An 18,559-nucleotide genomic window follows, 5' to 3' on the forward strand; every position below is an offset into this window, starting at 1 on the left:
GTTGTCATTTTTGATGCTGTTGTTTTGTGGTTTTTAGCAGCTATCCTAAGTGTCTGTATATCCCTCTCTGTGAGTTTCATCCTGCAACCATTGTTCCTCTTTCTTAATGCAGTTTTCCCTTCTTTGGCATATGCCTTTATGATTTTGACACTGTTCCTCTTGACACATTGAATCATTTTGTTGTTTCTGTGACCCTGCAATTCAACCACCAATTATTTCACCTCAAAATGTTAGATCTCTCATGTTGCTTTAGAAACTCACATATTAAAGTGCTGATTTTAAAACATCTTTTATATCAGAAACATATTGGTAATTACTTAATATGAATATGACAAAGTGATTTAAGATTTTTTGACTTCAAAATATGAGTCCTTTTTCATTTGGTGTTTCCACTTTTTTGTCTACCCCCTGTAGGTTTCTCAACCTACACAGCAGACATTTGAGATTGTAGGGGTGGAAGTGTTTCTTCTTCACAAAGTTAAAGAAACATCTCTGTGGCCATCACTTCCCATAGTAAACGCAAAAATGCCATGATGGGGTTTGTAAATGCAGGGAGAAGGCCACTGGAAGCCATGTGAACACTAATTGATCACTACAGAATCACTACTCATTTCAACAATTATTTCCTTCATGCGAGAGTTGCACAGGAGGTTGCTGTAAAGCAGCTCTGCGAGGTCAGACCACGCCAACGTCGAGTGGACCTACAATGCCATCGGTAAGTTCTGATTTTTAAATTAGACATTTAGCCACGTTATGGTTAACAAATATCCCTAGCAAACAAGCGTTACATTCCAGCAGATGTTCGTAGCCTAATTATTGCTGAAAAGTTAGCAAGCTCACCAGACCAGACAGGCTACGAAAGGAGAGTGATGACGTTGTCAGAGGCAAATACAACGTTAGCTAACTAGCTAATGAAATGCAATGTAGTAACCTTACCAAGGTGATAGCTAGCAGCTTCTTTGCAAGTTAACATACTACAAGTTCACCGACTGTGTTTCTGGTCTGTGACGGACGTATGTTATCGCATAACCATCATGTGCTGTATTGTCTACGACTACATAGGAGCTGATTTTCATACACATTTCCAAAAATGTGTCCCTATCTCATTAGCCGGAGCTCATTTAGCTCTTGCTAACTTTTCAGCAATTCGTTCCACATTTGCATATTAGATTTAACATTTACATTTAACACTTATATTTCCACAAGTTATTTCTATTTTTCATTAATGAAAAATATTACCCTTGAAAAAGACTTTGACAGATTTGCATCAATTTGTCTGTAAATCTATGAAAAAAAATTAGTTTTGTAAGAGTACGTAGCAACAGATGTAGGCTATTAAAGACCTAACGGTGAACTACCATCTGCACGTGATAAGTCGTATGAAAGGGAAGTAGTTTCGTCAGCGACAGCAGCATGTCCACTTAAAAGGACAATAGCGAGCCCGCTACGCCATTCGCGTTTGCGTCTATGGATGCCCGTTCACGTCACTACATTTCGGCACGTGAAGATCAGCCATTCGTCCGCCCACTACCTACGTGCGTTTTAAACGGGGAGTGGAGACCAGACGCGCATGCCCAGATCTGCGACGCTTTATTTTATCCGCGTTACGTTAGCGGGGATCAAGCCGCCAGATTACAGGCGGCGTCTGACGCGGTCGGCGGGTATTCTCCTCTGATACGCGGTGGCACTGCGTCAGCGTCGCTTTGCTGAGCCTGTGAGATTCCGCCCTGGGAGTGCGTCACCACGCGCCATCCCACAGTACACATCTCCACCGCCACTCTCAAGTTAATTTCACAAACAAACAAAAAACCTTCAATTAAAATGGTACGGCTAAGTGATTGAAGAGCTGGACTTGTGTATCAGTTCTAAATGGGCACTGAAAGGGGTGCTGGCCCCAAATTGCTCCAACAAGTATCCATTTGTGTGAGCAGATAAAATGTTAAGATGATGTCTCTCTCTGGTGGCCTGGACTGAGCAAACACCACATTTTGGTTTCTAAAATAATGCACACAGTCTTCAGTCTTTTGTGGCCCGAGAAAATTAAGACTGTCGTGATGATATTCTTATTTTGCTGTCTTAAAACATGTTGCTCTGTCTGATTCTGTTTCTTCTGCATGTCACCATCTAGAGATCTGTTGATGTTCTGTTCATGTTTAATGCATGCAAATGAACACATTAAAATCACTAAATGTAATTTTATGAGAATCTAGTTATATTTTCAACTGTGATCTTATCAATATGTTGTCATATCTAGGAGCCATTAATGTGAAAAGGTGTGATTTTAGGTAATTTAACATAACCATAAAAATGATTTTTACACAATGGAAAATACATCACCGTGGGCAACACGTACAATTTGCTTTCTCTGCCTTGTCAGTTGAGCCAATGGAACATAAAACTCCCCAATCCTTCCAATATCTGATTTAATCAGTAATACATATTAATGCAAAGCTCTCACTGAACAGTCAATTGAGTAGTCAATAATAAAGCAACATTTACAGTCTTTTAAAAAGTTTAAATGTTCTAGTTACAGACTTTAAACACATTCGGTTTTCTGTATTACACTCTCCACAAAATTTACAGTCAGTAACAATACACTGTTTGAAACATTAACATTTACATCAACATTAACAGTAACATGATGACAAAATGAAATCTAAGGAGTACTTTAATGATTGATACATGTTAAAAATGTTATCCAGTTACATTGTTTGAAAAATAAGATTAAATGGTTATAAGTATGTAGATAATTTTGTATAAAAATACATATAGTGTAAAATAAGTTTAATATTTGTGCCTCTTTCTTTCTGTGTATGTGTCAGTACTTTGCTGCAGGCTGCCATCCTCAGTATAAACTCCTAATCTCCTAATCTATAATTGACATTAAGATCAATCTTCTGGTTTGGATTTGTGCAGCATGATAATATTAGCTACCAGTGAAATTAATGTTTTTATGAATGATTTATTATGAGTTAACTTACTGTGTGTAACATATACCACAGGAAAACCTTTCCACCTCTTAAACACGCACGCTCTCACACACATGCACGTCTACACACACAAGTACACATGGAATCAAAGTTGTCATGTCTTCAGAGCATGTACTCAGATTCAGTCCTGCCAGGCTGTGGTGTATCTCTCCCCTTGGTGTAACTACCAGTTCTGGGTGTGCTTTTCAATTTTCAAAATCTTTTTCAATTTTTGGTTTACAAACCCAACAGGGGAATGTAAAATGTAATGGCTATTACATTCTACTTTGATTTTGCCATCGATACTTAGAAACAAGCTGACACAGATGCTTTACTGGTGGGCGAGAACTCTGTTGTGAACTGCAGGGGTCGGGTAGCCACACCCAAAGCATAGTACATCCTAAACTCTTGCCTCCCCTGTGCCACCCCACTGAACTCTGACCTGCTAATGTAGATCATCTGTCAATTTCAACAATAGAAGGTGCATATGAAAAAAGAAAAATATCAGGGTAAAACCTTAACTGGTCCAAAAGTGAAAGGCTTATATACCTTTAAAACAAAAAATAATACTACAGCTATATATTTACAGATCTGGAATGGTGCCTCAACCATCATAAATACACTGTGGTGCTTTGACCCTCTGGGATTACTGTCTTCTATGACATCATCACTGTGTGTCACTGTGGCTGTGTTCCAAATCACAAACTTGTATGCTATGTACTTCTACCCATAGCACTGACTAGGTATCACCAAGCCATGACCTTTAACACATTTTTTTTTTTAAAGTACATACATAAACAGCATTTATCAAACCTCTTGATGTAAAATACAAGAAGCCATCAATGTTTCTTGTAATATTTCTAGTTAAATACAGAAAAAACAAAATACTTGTTGACAGCTAACACTTGTACCCAAATCTTATACTTCTTCATTTGAACTGATGTTCAAATTGCCAGTACTTTTAGGAATGACATGCTCTGATTGCATTGTATTTATGCAATCTGACCATGCTTCAGTTTGGTCCTCCAAGCACATGAGAATGAATCTGGGGTATGCTGAAGCATACTTAGTCTGGGGGCTGTAATTAACATGGTGGCATTGTTGTATACTGCCCAGCATGTAAGTGTATGGTTCAGAATACAGCCTGTGTATGAGTGGCATGTCCACAGGTGAGAGACTGGACAGCCAAATGGACTGGCCAATCATATTACAGCTAGGTAGCTACATCCAGTTGGCAACAAAGAGAAAGCACATTCGTGTAATTTCATCAAGTCAGAAGATAATATGATCTGCCTTCGAAATATCAGCTAAGGATTACAGAAAAATGTACACAATGTGTTATACATTACCAAAAAGCAACACAGAAAGTGTTTGGAGGTCTGTCTCCCCCTTTGTGTGATGTCATAGACCCAATAAAATGACTTTGGCGTCTTCTGCATTCACATGAGTTTATGACAGATGTCCATAGACATTAGAAGAAACCCGTTAGAGCTTCAAATAAACTCCTGTTGCAAATATATAATGCAACTTGTAAGAGTTAATGCACTTGTAATCTTCCAGTATTTAGAACAAAGATGAGCCTAGAATCAAGTGGTCAGGAGCTCCTGGGGACAGTTCATGCAGTTCATAATTGTCCATCAAAGGTCATATTTACTTGTAGGCAAGTCAGACCTGCTGCAGTCAGTTTCACTGATTGGTAGGTGTCACCATTCTGCACAGCTGGTGAAATGAACTGAAAAACAGTGTACAGTGGATGGCTTTTGTGTTCAATGTGAGCATGACATCAGCAGACTCATCCTGTGTGGGCTGTCCTCAAGATGTGACTCCCATATTATTCATGGTTTTTGATCTGCCTGTTTTCCATACATTTTTTATGTAGAAAAATTTCAAGTGATGAAATATGCAGATACAGAAAAGATCATAGTGATAATACACACAGTAAAAAATGATGCAGGTAAACTGAGCAGTCAGTCTACAGAAGGAGGTAGGCCAAAGAGGAGATTTGGGTGAAACCTTTGCAGCCAAGGATGTTTCACTGTCTGCCTGATGGTGTGACCTTCAGTGAGAAATGACAGTCTGAGGTTCCTGGGATGTAACAGTCTTCTCTGTCTCTTCACTGGTGACATACTGGCATGAGATCCTGCCAGATCAGAGATCTGTCAGTACTCTTTAGGAGATGCCATTCTTTCACACCCCTTTCATGCACTGAAATCAGTAATAGTAAAAGATGCAGTCTCTTCTGGCCAGGCAGAGGGTGATCTGCTGAGAAGAATCCTCTGCTGCCTCTAAAAGAGAAAGCATCCTCTAATGGAGAGGAGGTGGACCATCTCTAGATGTCCATATCCACAGGGCGGATTTCCCCAGTCTTGTGCTCCATCACCCACAGCTCTCGGTCTTTGGCGGGGTCAACGCTCTGCAGCAGCTGGTCAACGGGCTCCACAGTCTGTGAACAACAAAAACACACAGACCTTCACTATGCATGGCAGAGAAACACAGATATTATCTATGTATGGTAGTGAGACACAGACATTAACTATGGATGGCAGAAACACACACATTAGCTACAGATGGCAGAGACACAGACATTATCTGTGGATGATGGATAGACCAGGACATTAATGATGGGTAACAGAGACACATACATATACTGTGTTTGATAGAGATATCCAGATATGAACACACATATAACAGGACATACTGTGTGTCTGAAAACGTTTTCATCCATTGCAAAAGAGGAGGACAGTTTTCTCTCTTGTCTTTTAACAAATGCCGAAAAGCTGTTCATCTTGGCCCACATGATCCACCACTAATGCAAGTTACAATGGGCCTCATGCAGGAAGCGATATACGAACAAATTTCCTCTTATTTTTGTTTGTACCCACGATTTGTTCTTATTTTGTTAGTAACCATTGATTTCTGGGATTCACCAATGTTTTCTTATTATTGCTCTTCTCTTAGGTAAGAGAAAATTTTATGAGTAGTCGAGAGTACTCTTACCAAGATAAAAAAACATCTTGTTTTCACAGTCCACAAATTGTTTGTCCAATGCAAGGAAGCATAAGTTTTAAATTTGAGGAACATCAAAAAACCCATGAATATCATATAATCAAATTCAGATTATTATATGTTTTAGAGTAATTATAATGATTGGATTATTAAATTTGTGGGCTAAAGAAATACAGTAGTCCCCCCTTATCTGCAGGGGATATGCTCCAAGACCCCCAGCGGATGCCTGAAACCGTGGCTAGTACCGAACCCTATATACACTACGTTACTAAGTGACTAACGGCAGGTAGCTTATACTGCGTGGATACGCTGGACAAAGGGATGATTCACGTCCTGGGCAGGACGGCGCAAGGTTTCATCACGCTACTCCGAACAGTGCGCAATTTAAAACTTATGAATTGTGTATTTCTGGAATTTTCCATTTAATATTTTCAGACCACGGTTGACTGTGGCTAACTGAAACCACAGAAAGCGAAACCGCAGATAAGGAGGGACCTATTGGTCCACTGATCCAATTAAGACTATAAAAACCCTTGGATGATATTGCATGTGTTCAGTTTCTGAATGCCTTGGGTAATGTGTTTTTTTGCTTCCAAATTCCTGTCAAACCATTTTCTTTTAATTTCAGTTACTGTGCATCCCTCTGCTGACACAGCATTTACAGCATCACAAATCTTTTGCCATTGCTGGGTTTTTGATTTTCCTGTAACACCAGTAGTGACGCTCTGGAAAATCACATATTTACTTAAGTTTATTTAACAGTACATCAATTTCACTACTGCTGAAGTTCTTCTTACAGTGTTTTTCGTGGCATCTCTCCAATTCTTGGGCATGTGCCAGAGTATTTGCACAAGGCACAACACCTGCCCTTATATAATGTTTAGGGGGTGTTACTATGCTAATAACAAACAATCGGCCACGCGCCTCCAATATATGATCAAGTGGGATTCATCATTCAGCACACCTGGGTAAGAGCAGATTTGGATGGTTAAGAATGTTTGGTGCATCTGGAGTTTACTTCTCTTATCTTTTCTCTTAACAGAAAATGAAGTGGAAATATGAGAAATTTAAGAGAATGTTGCTGCATGAGGCCCATTGTTTCCTGTTGATCACATGTTCTTTTTCAGAAGATATATCCAAAGACATCACATGTTAGCCACATGTTAGAGTGGCTATAACTGTGGCGTTTTCCATGAGTCTATCTGACAGCTGGTGCTGGTGTCCCTGCACAAACATTAAGGCACATTCCTGAGAGTCCTCTAACAGCTGCATGCGTGCACCCCCCCCCCCCCACACACACACACACAACAGTGTTACACTCACATGTACATACACATATGCTATAACACTGTACTCTCTTTCTCTCTCTCTCTCTTCATGGGAATGTGCATGCTTGTTGTGAGCCAAGCCTACTTACGCTCTGGTTGAACATGTCCGTTTCATGCCGCAGGGTGGTGTACTGCCGCAGGTGCTGGCGAATCATCTCCACCCGCTCCACCTCCAGCCTCTCCAACTCCTGAGGACAGCAGAGACACACAGCGCAAAGCCATCATCATACTGTTACAGTGCTGCTGGATCCATAACCATGAGGTTAGTTACGGTCTCCATGGATCCATCACCACGCAGTTAGTCACAGTCCAGCTGGATCTATCACCAGGGCCACATATTTACCACGATAATGTAGATTATATCTGAAAGATCACACTTGGAATATAACACATACAGGTATGCTTTCAGCATGGGCCTTTATCTAGAGTGTAATACATAGCTGGACTTGTTACACATTGTTGGTTTTTACATTTACATTTACATTTATTCATTTAGCAGACGCTTTTATCCAAAGCGACTTACAGTGTTATCCATTCATACAGCTGGATATTTACTGAGGCAATTGTGGGTTAAGTACCTTGCCCAAGGGTACAGCAGCAGTGTCCCAGCGGGGATCGAACCGGCAACCTTTCGGTTACGAGTCCTGCTCCTTAACCACTATGCTACACTGCCGCCTTTTACAGTGAGAGCATTTACTGAAGCAATTCAGGTTAAGCACCATGCTAAAAGGTACTATAGCAAACAGGTGCTCCACCAGGCATTTGAACATGCACCCCCATATCACTATTTGAAGCAGCTGTACTACATAGTTATAGTGGGGGTTACAGGTCAAAACCCAGGTGCCGCTGCAGCACTGCATCAGGGATTTGAAGCTGCAACCCCCACAATCACTTTGTGAAGCAGCTCTACTACACAGTAGTAAGGAGCAGGAGTTACGGCGTAAGACCCAGGTGCTGCTGTAGTGCTCCACCTGGAATTTGGGCCTGCAACCCCCCTCACTTCTATGCTGTACTGGTGCTGCCCAAGACAACTTTTACATGGCAGCTGTTGACTGTGCTGAGACAACAGAGATGTTGGAGTTCCTTACCAGGCTGGTGGTGACCATCTCCTCGAACCATTTGGACTGGGCCTGATTATAAAGGTCCACACAGCGCATCAGTTCATCACCTGAAAGAGAGACAGAGCCAGGGGCCTATTCAGTGCTTCCCATTTAACACACAGAGAAAAGAAATGCAAGCAAAGCAGACAGCAGCCCTCCAAAACAATGCCCTGACTCAAACAGTTATATCAATACCATGATCAGAGGAACATCTGTTACACATCTGTAATACAGACAGCAAGCCACTGAGCACTGCCATCTTTCACACCTCTACGGGTAATAAGAGTATACATCTAGTTGGCATTGCGACATCTTTGCGCAGGACACGGTTAAGTGTATCGCTTTCATAACTGTTGACAATTGTCAGCTGTAGCTGTAATTAACTTGCAGTGACCAGTGTTGTTCTATTGTGGTGTTAATCATCGATTAGTATCACCTGTGCTCAGCTGTAACCAGCTGTTTGTACTTTGTTTGATCAAGCTAATTAGCATTACAGGTATTTAGTTAATACAGAAGCTGCCGGTACGGCAGCCTCGTCATCATTTCCTCAGCAATTTTATCAGCATTTTTCTCTGAATCCTCTCCTCACTCTGCCACCAGACCCTTCACTCATCACACCATGTGCCGCCTTCCTACCCTCATCCACTCTTCCTCTTGTTCCAGGAGATACAACTCCCGTAAACGCAACCTGGCTAACCTGGTTTATCCCCCTCTGTCCTCCTCCGAGGTGCTCTCAGTGGTGGGTGGACTATGGAACTGCCAGTCATCGGGCGGCAGTGTAGCATAGTGGTTAAGGAGCAGGACTCGTAACCGAAAGGTTGCCGGTTCGATCCCCGCTGGGACACTGCTGCTGTACCCTTGGGCAAGGTACTTAACCCACAGTTGCCTCAGTAAATATCCAGCTGTATAAATGGATAACATTGTAAAGAACTGTAACCTATGTAAGTCGCTTTGGATAAAAGCGTCTGCCAAGTGAATAAATGTAAATGTAAATGTTCAAAAGGCTGAATTCATCACAGCCTACGCTGAGACCATGTCACTCCAATTCCTGGCACTGACTGAGACCTGGATTTCCCCGGACAACACCGCCACCCCTGCTGCCCTGTCTTCCTCATACTCCTTCACTCACACTCCACGGGCCTCAGGTAGAGGAGGTGGCACGGGGCTGCTTATCTCCCCATCCTGGAGATACTCCCCTCTGCCCCTCCATACTCTCTCCATTAACTCATTTGAATTCCATGCCATACCTGTATCTCATCCTCTAAACCTCACCATTGTTGTTCTTTACCGCCCCCCAGGTCCCCTCGGCTTCTTCATTGACGAGCTCGACGCTCTTCTGAGCTCCCTCCCTGATGACACCACACTGACTCTACTGGGAGACTTCAATATTCCATCTGCAACCTCCCCGATGGCCAGCGTAATCTCCCTCCTCCAATCCTTCGTCCTCAACCTCTTGCCATCATCTGCGACCCACAAGGCCGGCAACCAGCTCGACCTCGTGTTCACCAGGAGCTGTGCCACAACCCACCTCAGGGTGACTTCCCTCCATGTATCGGACCACTACTTCATATCATTCTCCCTCACTCTCCCCTCCACCCTGAACCCCCCTACTGATCCCCCCACCTTCACTTTCAGAAGAAACTTCCACACACTCTCCCACTCTGCATTCGCCTCCACTGTTCTCTCTTCCCTCCCTCCCCTTCCCTCCTTCTCCATCATGCCTGCTGAGTCTGCTGCATCAGTCCTTAACACATGTCTCTCTCAATCTTTAGATGCTCTCTGCCCTACTGTCTCCAGGCTATCGCGACCATCACCCTCCTGTCCATGGCTGGCTGACTCCCTCCGCTCTGACAGGACTGCTCTGCGAGCTGCTGACAGGAAGTGGAGGAAATCCAGATCCTCTGTGGACCTGGCTACCTATCACTCTCTGCTAACAGCATTTAAAACCGCAACAACATCAGCTAAGTCCTCTTTCTTCCAATCCAAAATTAATGCTAACATAACTAACCCATGAAAACTTTTCTCCACCTTCTCCACCCTCATCTCCTCTCCTCCTCCTCCTCCTCCCTCCCACTCTCTTCTCTCTGACAATGATTTCAGGGTTTACTTCGAGGAAAAGGTGACCAGCATCCGGGACTCCTTCACTCCCTCAACAACACACTTGACCACCACAACCAACTGCATCAACCAGCTGTCCTCCTTCATGCCACTCAAAGACTTGGAAGTACTTCAACTCATCACAGACCACCATGCCACAACCTGCCCTCTGGACCCCATCCCCTCTACTCTGCTCCAATCTATATCCAGTGAGATCGCCCCATTTCTTTCCTCATTCATCAATGCCTCACTAATCTCTGGTACTGTCCCCACAGACTTCAAGAAAGCTGTGGTCACACCACTCCTGAAGAAACCATCCACAGACCCATCAGATGTCACGAACTACCGACCGGTATCTCTCCTATCATTTCTATCTGAAACCCTGGAACGTGCAGTACTTAACCAACTGTCCCCTTTTCTTCTCAGGAACAACCTCCTAGACCCCCATCAGGTTTCAGAGCTGGCCACTCAACGGAAACCGCACTCCTGGCAGTGACAGAGGCTCTCCACACTGCTAGAGCCTCCGACCTGTTATCTGTCCTCATCCTCCTCGACCTCTCCACTGCTTTCGACGCAGTCAACCACCAGACACTAATATCAAAGCTGTCTGAGATGGGCATCTCTGGGACTGCCCTCTCTTGGTTCAAGTCTTACCTGACTGGTAGATCCTCCCAGATCTACTAGAAAGGCTCCACCTTTGCACCCACCGCTCTCACTACAGGAGTTCCACAGGGTTCAGTACTGGGACCCTTACTCTTCTCAATTTATATCAACTCACTTGGCTCAGTTATCAAATCACATGGCTTCTCCTATCACTGTTATGCTGACGACATCCAACTCTCTCTCTTTCCCTCCCTCTACCCCCCAGGTCAACGAAAGAATTTCTGCATGCCTGGCTGACATCTCCAAATGGATGTCATCCCACCATCTGAAGCTGAACCTCAGAAAAACAGAACTGCTCTTCATCCCAGCCGGCCCTTCCCCCCTGCAAGACCTCTCCATCACCGTCGATGGCAACACAATACCATCCTCTCAGTCAGCAAAGAGCTTGGGCGTCATCCTCGACAGCAACCTGGACTTCAAGGAGCACATTGCTCGCACGTCACGGGCCTGCCGATTCCTCCTCCACAACATCAGGAGGATTCATCTGTTCCTGATAACATACGCGATGCAGCTCCTTATCCAGTCCACAGTTCTCCCTCGACTGGACTACTGCAATGCTCTCCTCACAGGCCTCCAAGCCTGTACCACCCAGCCTCTCCAGCTCATCCAGAACGCAGCTTCCTGACTAATCTTCAACCTCCCCAAACTCTCCCACGTTACTCCCCTGCTTAAATCCCTCCACTGGCTTCCTGTCGCTGCCAGGATCAGATTCAAGACCCTGACCCTCGCCTTCTCTGCAATCAACAGGACAGCCCCTACCTACCTCCAAGAACTCATCCAGCCCTACACACCAGCCCGACCCCTGCACTCAGCAGCAACTGGACGCCTCGCTCCTTGCATGATCAAGGCAGGAGGTGCTCGTTCTGCCAGACATCGGCGTTTCACCTACATCGCTCCCCAGTGGTGGAACGAACTCCCTGTCCTGCTACGGACAGCTCCTTCCCCATTCCTTCAGACGGGGCCTGAAGACGCACCTCTTCAGACTCTACCTGGACTGACTCAGCACACAATTGCTGCCTCCCCCCAATCAGTGCTGTTGTAAATTGCTGTGTGATTTTTAAATTGTTTCTTGTCGCTGCCTTTACTCTGACACTCATTGCGCTGTTTGAAGTTGTTGAAGTTTGCTGTTTGAAGTTTGAAGGTGTATCGTATTAGTTGCCCTATACGCTGTAGTCGTACAAATCAGACAGTACTGTGTCCTCAAACAGACCTTGCTCTCAGCTGAGAACTACTGTCTCATTGTGGAACTGTACACATCCTGTCCCCGTACTGTTACTATACTTACTGTATGCACTTTTGTAAGTCACTTTGGATAAAAGTGTCTGCTAAATAAATAAATGTAAATGTAAACGTAAGAGCAGATTTGCATCCTGACTGAGAGCATAACCAAAGACTTCCAGCAGGTGGTGCCAGAGACCATTACACTGTACAGTGCATGGCACTATATTTTACAGTTTTTCTGAATTGCTAAAACACTAAACCCAAGTGGCTTGAACCTATTTATTGAATCGATCACTCTTTTGGCAAAACCATAAACAATTTTCATCTAGTTAGACACAATTTACAGATCTCATTTACTCTTTTTGCAAAATTCTCATTCTCACTCACTAAAACACATTTTGCACTGTGACGCACTTGTGATACATAATGGTAACCACAGGTAGCAGAAGTTAAACACAATTACAGCACAAATGTCATAGCTTACACACAACGACTCAAAATGGTTCACACTTGTTGCTAATGATGTGATGAAACCAATATAAGCCAGTTCAGAGTGCACAGGGTGAGTTGAAGGTTGATACCAACATTGGATGGAAACAATCTGAGAGGCAGAGGAGGAAGAGTGCGTGTAAGAGGTGGTGTACGAGGAGGATGAGGAAGAGCAAGACCAAGACCAAGAACAGTAATTTCAGATGAAATTCGAGCAACTGTGATAGACCATGTTCTTGTTCATGGAATGACAATGAGGGAAGCAGGACAAAGAGTACAACCCAATCTCAGCAGATTCTCTGTGGCCACCATAATCAGGGGATTCAGAGAAGAGAACAGGTAATTGTTTTTTTTTTTTGGTCATTGAAAGTTTACTGTATACAGATGTTTCAGTACATCACTTTGCCAGTATAAAGGAGACTGGGGGGGGGGAGTCCATCAGTGTTTTTACTGCATGTATATTTTTGTAACTGCACGTTCCCTTTTTGTAGAATTGCAAGACTACCACGTGAGGTTGAAAGGACTCCTATGTTCTCCCAACAAGACTCCCAAGAGGCTCTCATTGTTGACATGGTCCTTCAAAACAATGCCATTACAGTGCGTGAAATACAGCACCGAGTTGTTGAAGACAATGCAAATTTTGAAGGAATCAACAGTGTCGTCCAATGCAACAGGGTGCGCATGAAGCAAGTGTACAGAGTACCCTTTGAGCGCAACTCAGAAAGGGTCAAAGATCACCAATTTCAGTATATGCAAGTAAGTGTACATTCAAACAGACACATTCAGTGCCAATTGTTTACAGTACAATACTATACTACATACTACTGTCAGGCTGCACTATATTGTAATGTATGTAAATCAGGAGTGCATACACTCTACAGCATAGGTCTGTCTTTCTGTAGCACTTACAAAACTATATCTATTTTTATGTATATGGAGTGTTTGAATTGGATTCCATGGAAAGACCTCATGAATACATTTTTGTAGATGAAGCTGGCTTCAATCTGATGAAGAGGAGAAGGAGAAGTGCGAACATAATTGGCCAACGGGCCATTGTCGAAGTCCCTGGCTAGCGTGGTGGCAATGTGACACTTTGTGCAGCCATAAGTAATTGTGGGGTTCTCCACTGTCATGCCACCTTGGGGCCATATAACAGCCAACATCTTCTCACATTTCTGGGTGGTCTTCAGGAGGTCTTGTTTGGGCGTGAGCAGCAGGATCATGAGCAGGCAGAGCATCCTGTCTATGTCGTAGTTTGGGACAATGTTTTCACCCCAGTGTGCTCATATGGGAGTGGTTCAACATCAACCAGCGATTCATAAATGTTTGCCTTCCACCATACTCCCCTTTCCTCAACCCAATAGAAGAGTTTTTCTCTGCATGGCGTTGGAAAGTATACGACTATACCCTATACCACGGAAAATCTCCTACAGGCCATGGAACTGGCCCGTGGTGACATACGTGCGGAGTCTTGCCAAGGCTGGATCCGGCACAACAGAGGGTTTTTCCCCTGTTGCCTGTCTAGGGAGAACATTGCCTGTGATGTAGATGAAGTCCTCTGGCCTGACCCAGCACAAAGACGTGACGCTGAGAATGAATCACTTGTTGACTTTGATTTTGCAGTTACATTTACAGTGTACTGTAATGTGCTTTTCATTTACATTTTGTCTTTGTCCTTTAGCCTTTTGCAGCTCTGTATTTTTACTGTATGCAAGTGTTGAATCCACAGACATTCAATACTGTATTGCTTGCAGTACTTATAGTATGCAATCTCTAAACTGTGTTGCTGATTTGTGAATTTTTTTTTTTGTTGAAAACGCAAAATGCATTTACTGTATTGTAAACAATAAACATTTTTTTTCTGGAGCTACATGCCCTGAATACTGTGCTTTCCATTTTTTGATGTAGTGTGTAATGAATGCTCAGTAGTATTTTTATTTTGACTGGCTTTGTGTATGATCTGAAAACATTGTTTGATTTTGAGCACAGATAAAACTGTTTTGAGGCAATTGTTTGAAGAGTCAGAGGTTTGGTGTATGTAGTTTGAAAATTGGATTTTGTGTTTACAGTTTTGAGAAAAGGATGGAAGGTTTCAAGAAATGTGTCTTATCAATTGTGAAAAACTGTAAAGCAGATGTCCATGAGCCTTTCACAGGCTTTTCAATATAAGCTTGCATGTGAACTAAATGACTTGAGGCATTCAAATCGAGTCAGAAAATAAGTTTTTTTTTTACATACTTATACCTCAGGTACATGTGTGAGGTGGAGCATTTACCACATTATTGTCATGGTAAAAACTCTTATTTAAGGTCAGAAAGTCCTCAGTGAGCATCTGACAATCAGAGGTCATTGGTATTGAACATTTTTTCAAAACAAATTAACAACTGAAAATAAATTGTAGAATAATAATGTAATGTTTACAATATAATGTAAAGATGAGCAAAGAAGCTCATTATAAGTTGCTCTGGACAACAGTGCCTGCTAAATGATGATGTAAATGTGAATGTAAAATGGGATACTGTTTGCATGAATATACCACACCAAGTGTGTAATCACTGCTGGAAGTGCCTTTGTTAATGTCCGACTACAGTTGTTCCCTGGGTTCTGCGTTCACATACCAGTGAAGTTTTTCCAGCTTATTTTTTAAAATAAATTCATCTTTTGTTGATATAGAGTGTACATGCCAAATAATAAGGAACATCAAATTTCAGGGGGTTATAGTAAGGTGCAATTTTTGTCTGTATGAATGAGGCCCAATTCATAAATAAAGGTTAATGACCTTATTCACAGTATTTAGGAAAAGGGACTTTTGGGAACGATTTGGGAACTGATGGTAAGTCAGGTGTTGGTTCAGCTGTGTTGTAAGTTTGCAAGTGATCTGACCTTTGACCTATGACCTGTGCAAAGGACCAGGAGCAAGCAGCACACTTTGTGTTGTGCTGATGAGGCTGAAGTGTCCTGCAGAGAGTGGTGTGGTTTACCTAACATTGGTGGGTTAAAGCACTTTTGGGAGCAGTGCAGATTCCACACATTGCTCTGTTGCTTCGTATTAACTTCCTCTGCTCAAGCTCCCTCACCTTCCCAGCCCCTCTGGACACAAGCTGAAATTCTCTGCATGCATCGGCAAAGGGTCATGAACAGGCTGCAAATGGTGCTCCTGTCTGCACCGCACCGGCACCAGGCTGACTGCACCAGATACATGGAAGCTCAGTGGGATAACTGGTCATCGGGGCAAACTGGTCTTTTGGTAGTGCTTGGGATGAAGATATCTACCGTCTGCCCACTGAGTCTGGAACAGTGGGACTGATTCTTCAGTGTGATCGTCCAGATGAGTTTGCCTACCTTGGAAACGCCCCTCCCTCGACTTGTATTCACACTACATTAGTCACCCCAGCTGGACCGTCAGCACTGAGGACCATCAGAACACACTGTTACCTTCCATTTCCAAGGTACATTTCATTTTCACACACCGAATGCACTCTGAAGCTGCAGGAATCAGCAGTTTGGTATCTGATCATCTGTCAGCGTGTTTCCCGCAATGCTGTTTACGCGCTGTAGCTACACGTCCTGCTGCAGGAAAAACACGGCTGGGACTCTCAAATGCACTCTGACAAACCGTACAGGGCTCATGTACTCCGATGATATTATCAAAGCGTATATTAGCGGGGTGCTCAAGACCATTTTCCGGTTGCTTGGCAGTTTAAAAAGAGAAGACAATCTAGCAGGATGTTGTCAGTGACTGTGTTGGTTCTGCTCTCTTGTTTAAGTATAATTCAGTCATTATGGGTGAAGTGTTGCCCGCAAAAACAAGACATTATTTCTCTATGATTTCTCTTTACACTCAAAATTCTTTTGTTGCACCATAAGGACAGGAACTCATCATGCAAAGCATGCCAGAACAATGAGTCATCTCCTTGGAGATGAACAGTCTCTGTCCACACCAAGCTGAAATGTAGACATGGTATGTAAATGAGGTCAGGAGGCTAATGTCGCTACCCATGGTGCAGATGACATCTGACCTCCCTGTGACCTCTGACCTGCTTGTGTGGACTTTCTGCGGGCCTTCTTGATGTCCTCCTCGGTCTTGTTGGTGAGTCGGACCTCCAGCTGGTGGGTCTTCACCTCCAGGTCCTTCTGCCTATCAGCGAGAGCTCGGCGGGCCTGGGGGGGTGAGGTGAGGGTAGGGGGGGGGGGGGGTGAGAGACAATAGGTCAATCACTACACACCTCACATCAATCTCTCCAAAATCCAAAATCTCTCTAAATCCTACCACTCCGTCACTCTATCCATTCACCAATATGAATTCTCTCTACACCTCTCAGTCAATATGTAAGCACTAATTTCCATGGGCATAAAATTCAAACACATTTAATGTTGATTCAAATACAACACACAGTTTTTTATGTTTTACTCATCAGACTATGGTATAGCCATTACTGTCATTTAGCAGATGCTCTTATTAAGGGATACTTACATAGGTTACCATTTTTTCTATTTATACAGCTGGATACTTACTGAGGCAGTGGTGGGTTAAGTACACTGCCCAAGGGTACAACAGCAGTGCCTCAACAGGGAATTGAACCAGCAAGTTTTCAGTTAAGAGGTCTGCTCATTAAAACTATGCCACACTGCTACCCACTGCTGCCCTTGAGTAGACTGTAAACACTCATTTGAAATTTGTGATTAATTCATAAATTCCATACAAGAACATTAAGGTATTGTACATTGCATTTTACTTTAGGACAATTAGGTGTTGCACATTTAATCCCCATTGATGACAGCAAGGTGTTGTATAATAAAAGATCTTTACAGACAGCAAGACATTGCACATGTACAGTAACAGTGGGAACATGCACAGAGGTGATGTGTCCCTTATAAACCAGTCTGATTGGCTCTGCTCCAGTCTGACAGGAGGAGCTGGGCAGGGGAGGAGATAATGGAGAACAATCTGGAAGTGTGGTGCTCTGTGTGGGGCGTGGCACCCCCACACTCCTCTACCTTCTCCACCGCTGAGTAGCGGCTGGTCAGCTGTTTCCGCAGGTCAGCGATGTGGTGGTCATACTTCTTCATGTCTTTCTTGAAGTTCTCCCGGAATGTCAGCAAGGGTCTCTCCACCTCGCTGTGGAGCTGCAGGGTATGCAAGGAACCTAATTAAAATTTCCGTTAAAATCTGAATGTGGTTAAACTCTGAAAGGAATTCTCAGGTAATGTGAGCAAGGCATTATGAGTCCTCAGCTGGTTGGGGTTATTGTGTGTTATCAATGACTGGAATACATCAGCCTTATGCTATGCAAAGCAGAGCCATCAGATCATTTCATATGGGTCAGTGATTTACAGCACATGGCCAATATGGGTTTCATAGAGGCCTACTCTCCCATCTATCTTCCTGATTATTATTACCCTTCATAACCTACAATACTGTCATGATATCATCTTTATCTGCATTAGGAGGTAGTTACAGTGTAACGACATCATCAAAGACATCCTTCTGATTAACTGTGAAACAAACAATGTGCAATTAAAACTCCTAAGGAAATGATCTCTGCCAACCCCTCTCCGAACGCAACAGCACCGGTAAACCGTTTGCCTAACCTGAATTGTTCAGTGATGCTGATTGGCTGCGCTCTGTAACAACTGATAATGTAATAGCGCTGGATAATGTAATAGCTTTTTATATGTCATTATC

The 18,559-nt window shown here is 43.3% G+C and overlaps 1 protein-coding gene and 1 long non-coding RNA gene across 2 annotated transcripts in view; one reads left to right on the forward strand and one right to left on the reverse strand.

The window, feature by feature from the left end:
• The first annotated feature begins 563 nt into the window (after positions 1 to 563).
• LOC118794741 lies at positions 564 to 10,017 on the forward strand. Its single transcript, XR_005005769.1, has 3 exons — positions 564 to 715; positions 7,426 to 7,565; positions 9,702 to 10,017. It is a non-coding gene; the product is annotated as an uncharacterized LOC118794741 (long non-coding RNA).
• The window catches only part of LOC118794740 (growth arrest-specific protein 7-like), a 53,367-nt gene continuing 38,803 nt past the window's right edge, over positions 3,996 to 18,559 (reverse strand). Inside the window, exons 10-14 of the mRNA XM_036553000.1 lie at positions 17,872 to 18,000; positions 16,911 to 17,034; positions 8,392 to 8,471; positions 7,393 to 7,491; positions 3,996 to 5,412 (exon numbers count right to left, since the gene is read on the reverse strand). Of these exons, the coding sequence (XP_036408893.1) occupies positions 5,299 to 5,412; positions 7,393 to 7,491; positions 8,392 to 8,471; positions 16,911 to 17,034; positions 17,872 to 18,000 (546 nt within the window). The 3' untranslated portion in view covers positions 3,996 to 5,298. The remainder of the gene's footprint in view (positions 5,413 to 7,392; positions 7,492 to 8,391; positions 8,472 to 16,910; positions 17,035 to 17,871; positions 18,001 to 18,559) is intronic.

This window comes from Megalops cyprinoides, chromosome 19 (assembly GCF_013368585.1).
Source record: "Megalops cyprinoides isolate fMegCyp1 chromosome 19, fMegCyp1.pri, whole genome shotgun sequence".
Lineage (NCBI taxonomy): Eukaryota > Metazoa > Chordata > Actinopteri > Elopiformes > Megalopidae > Megalops > Megalops cyprinoides.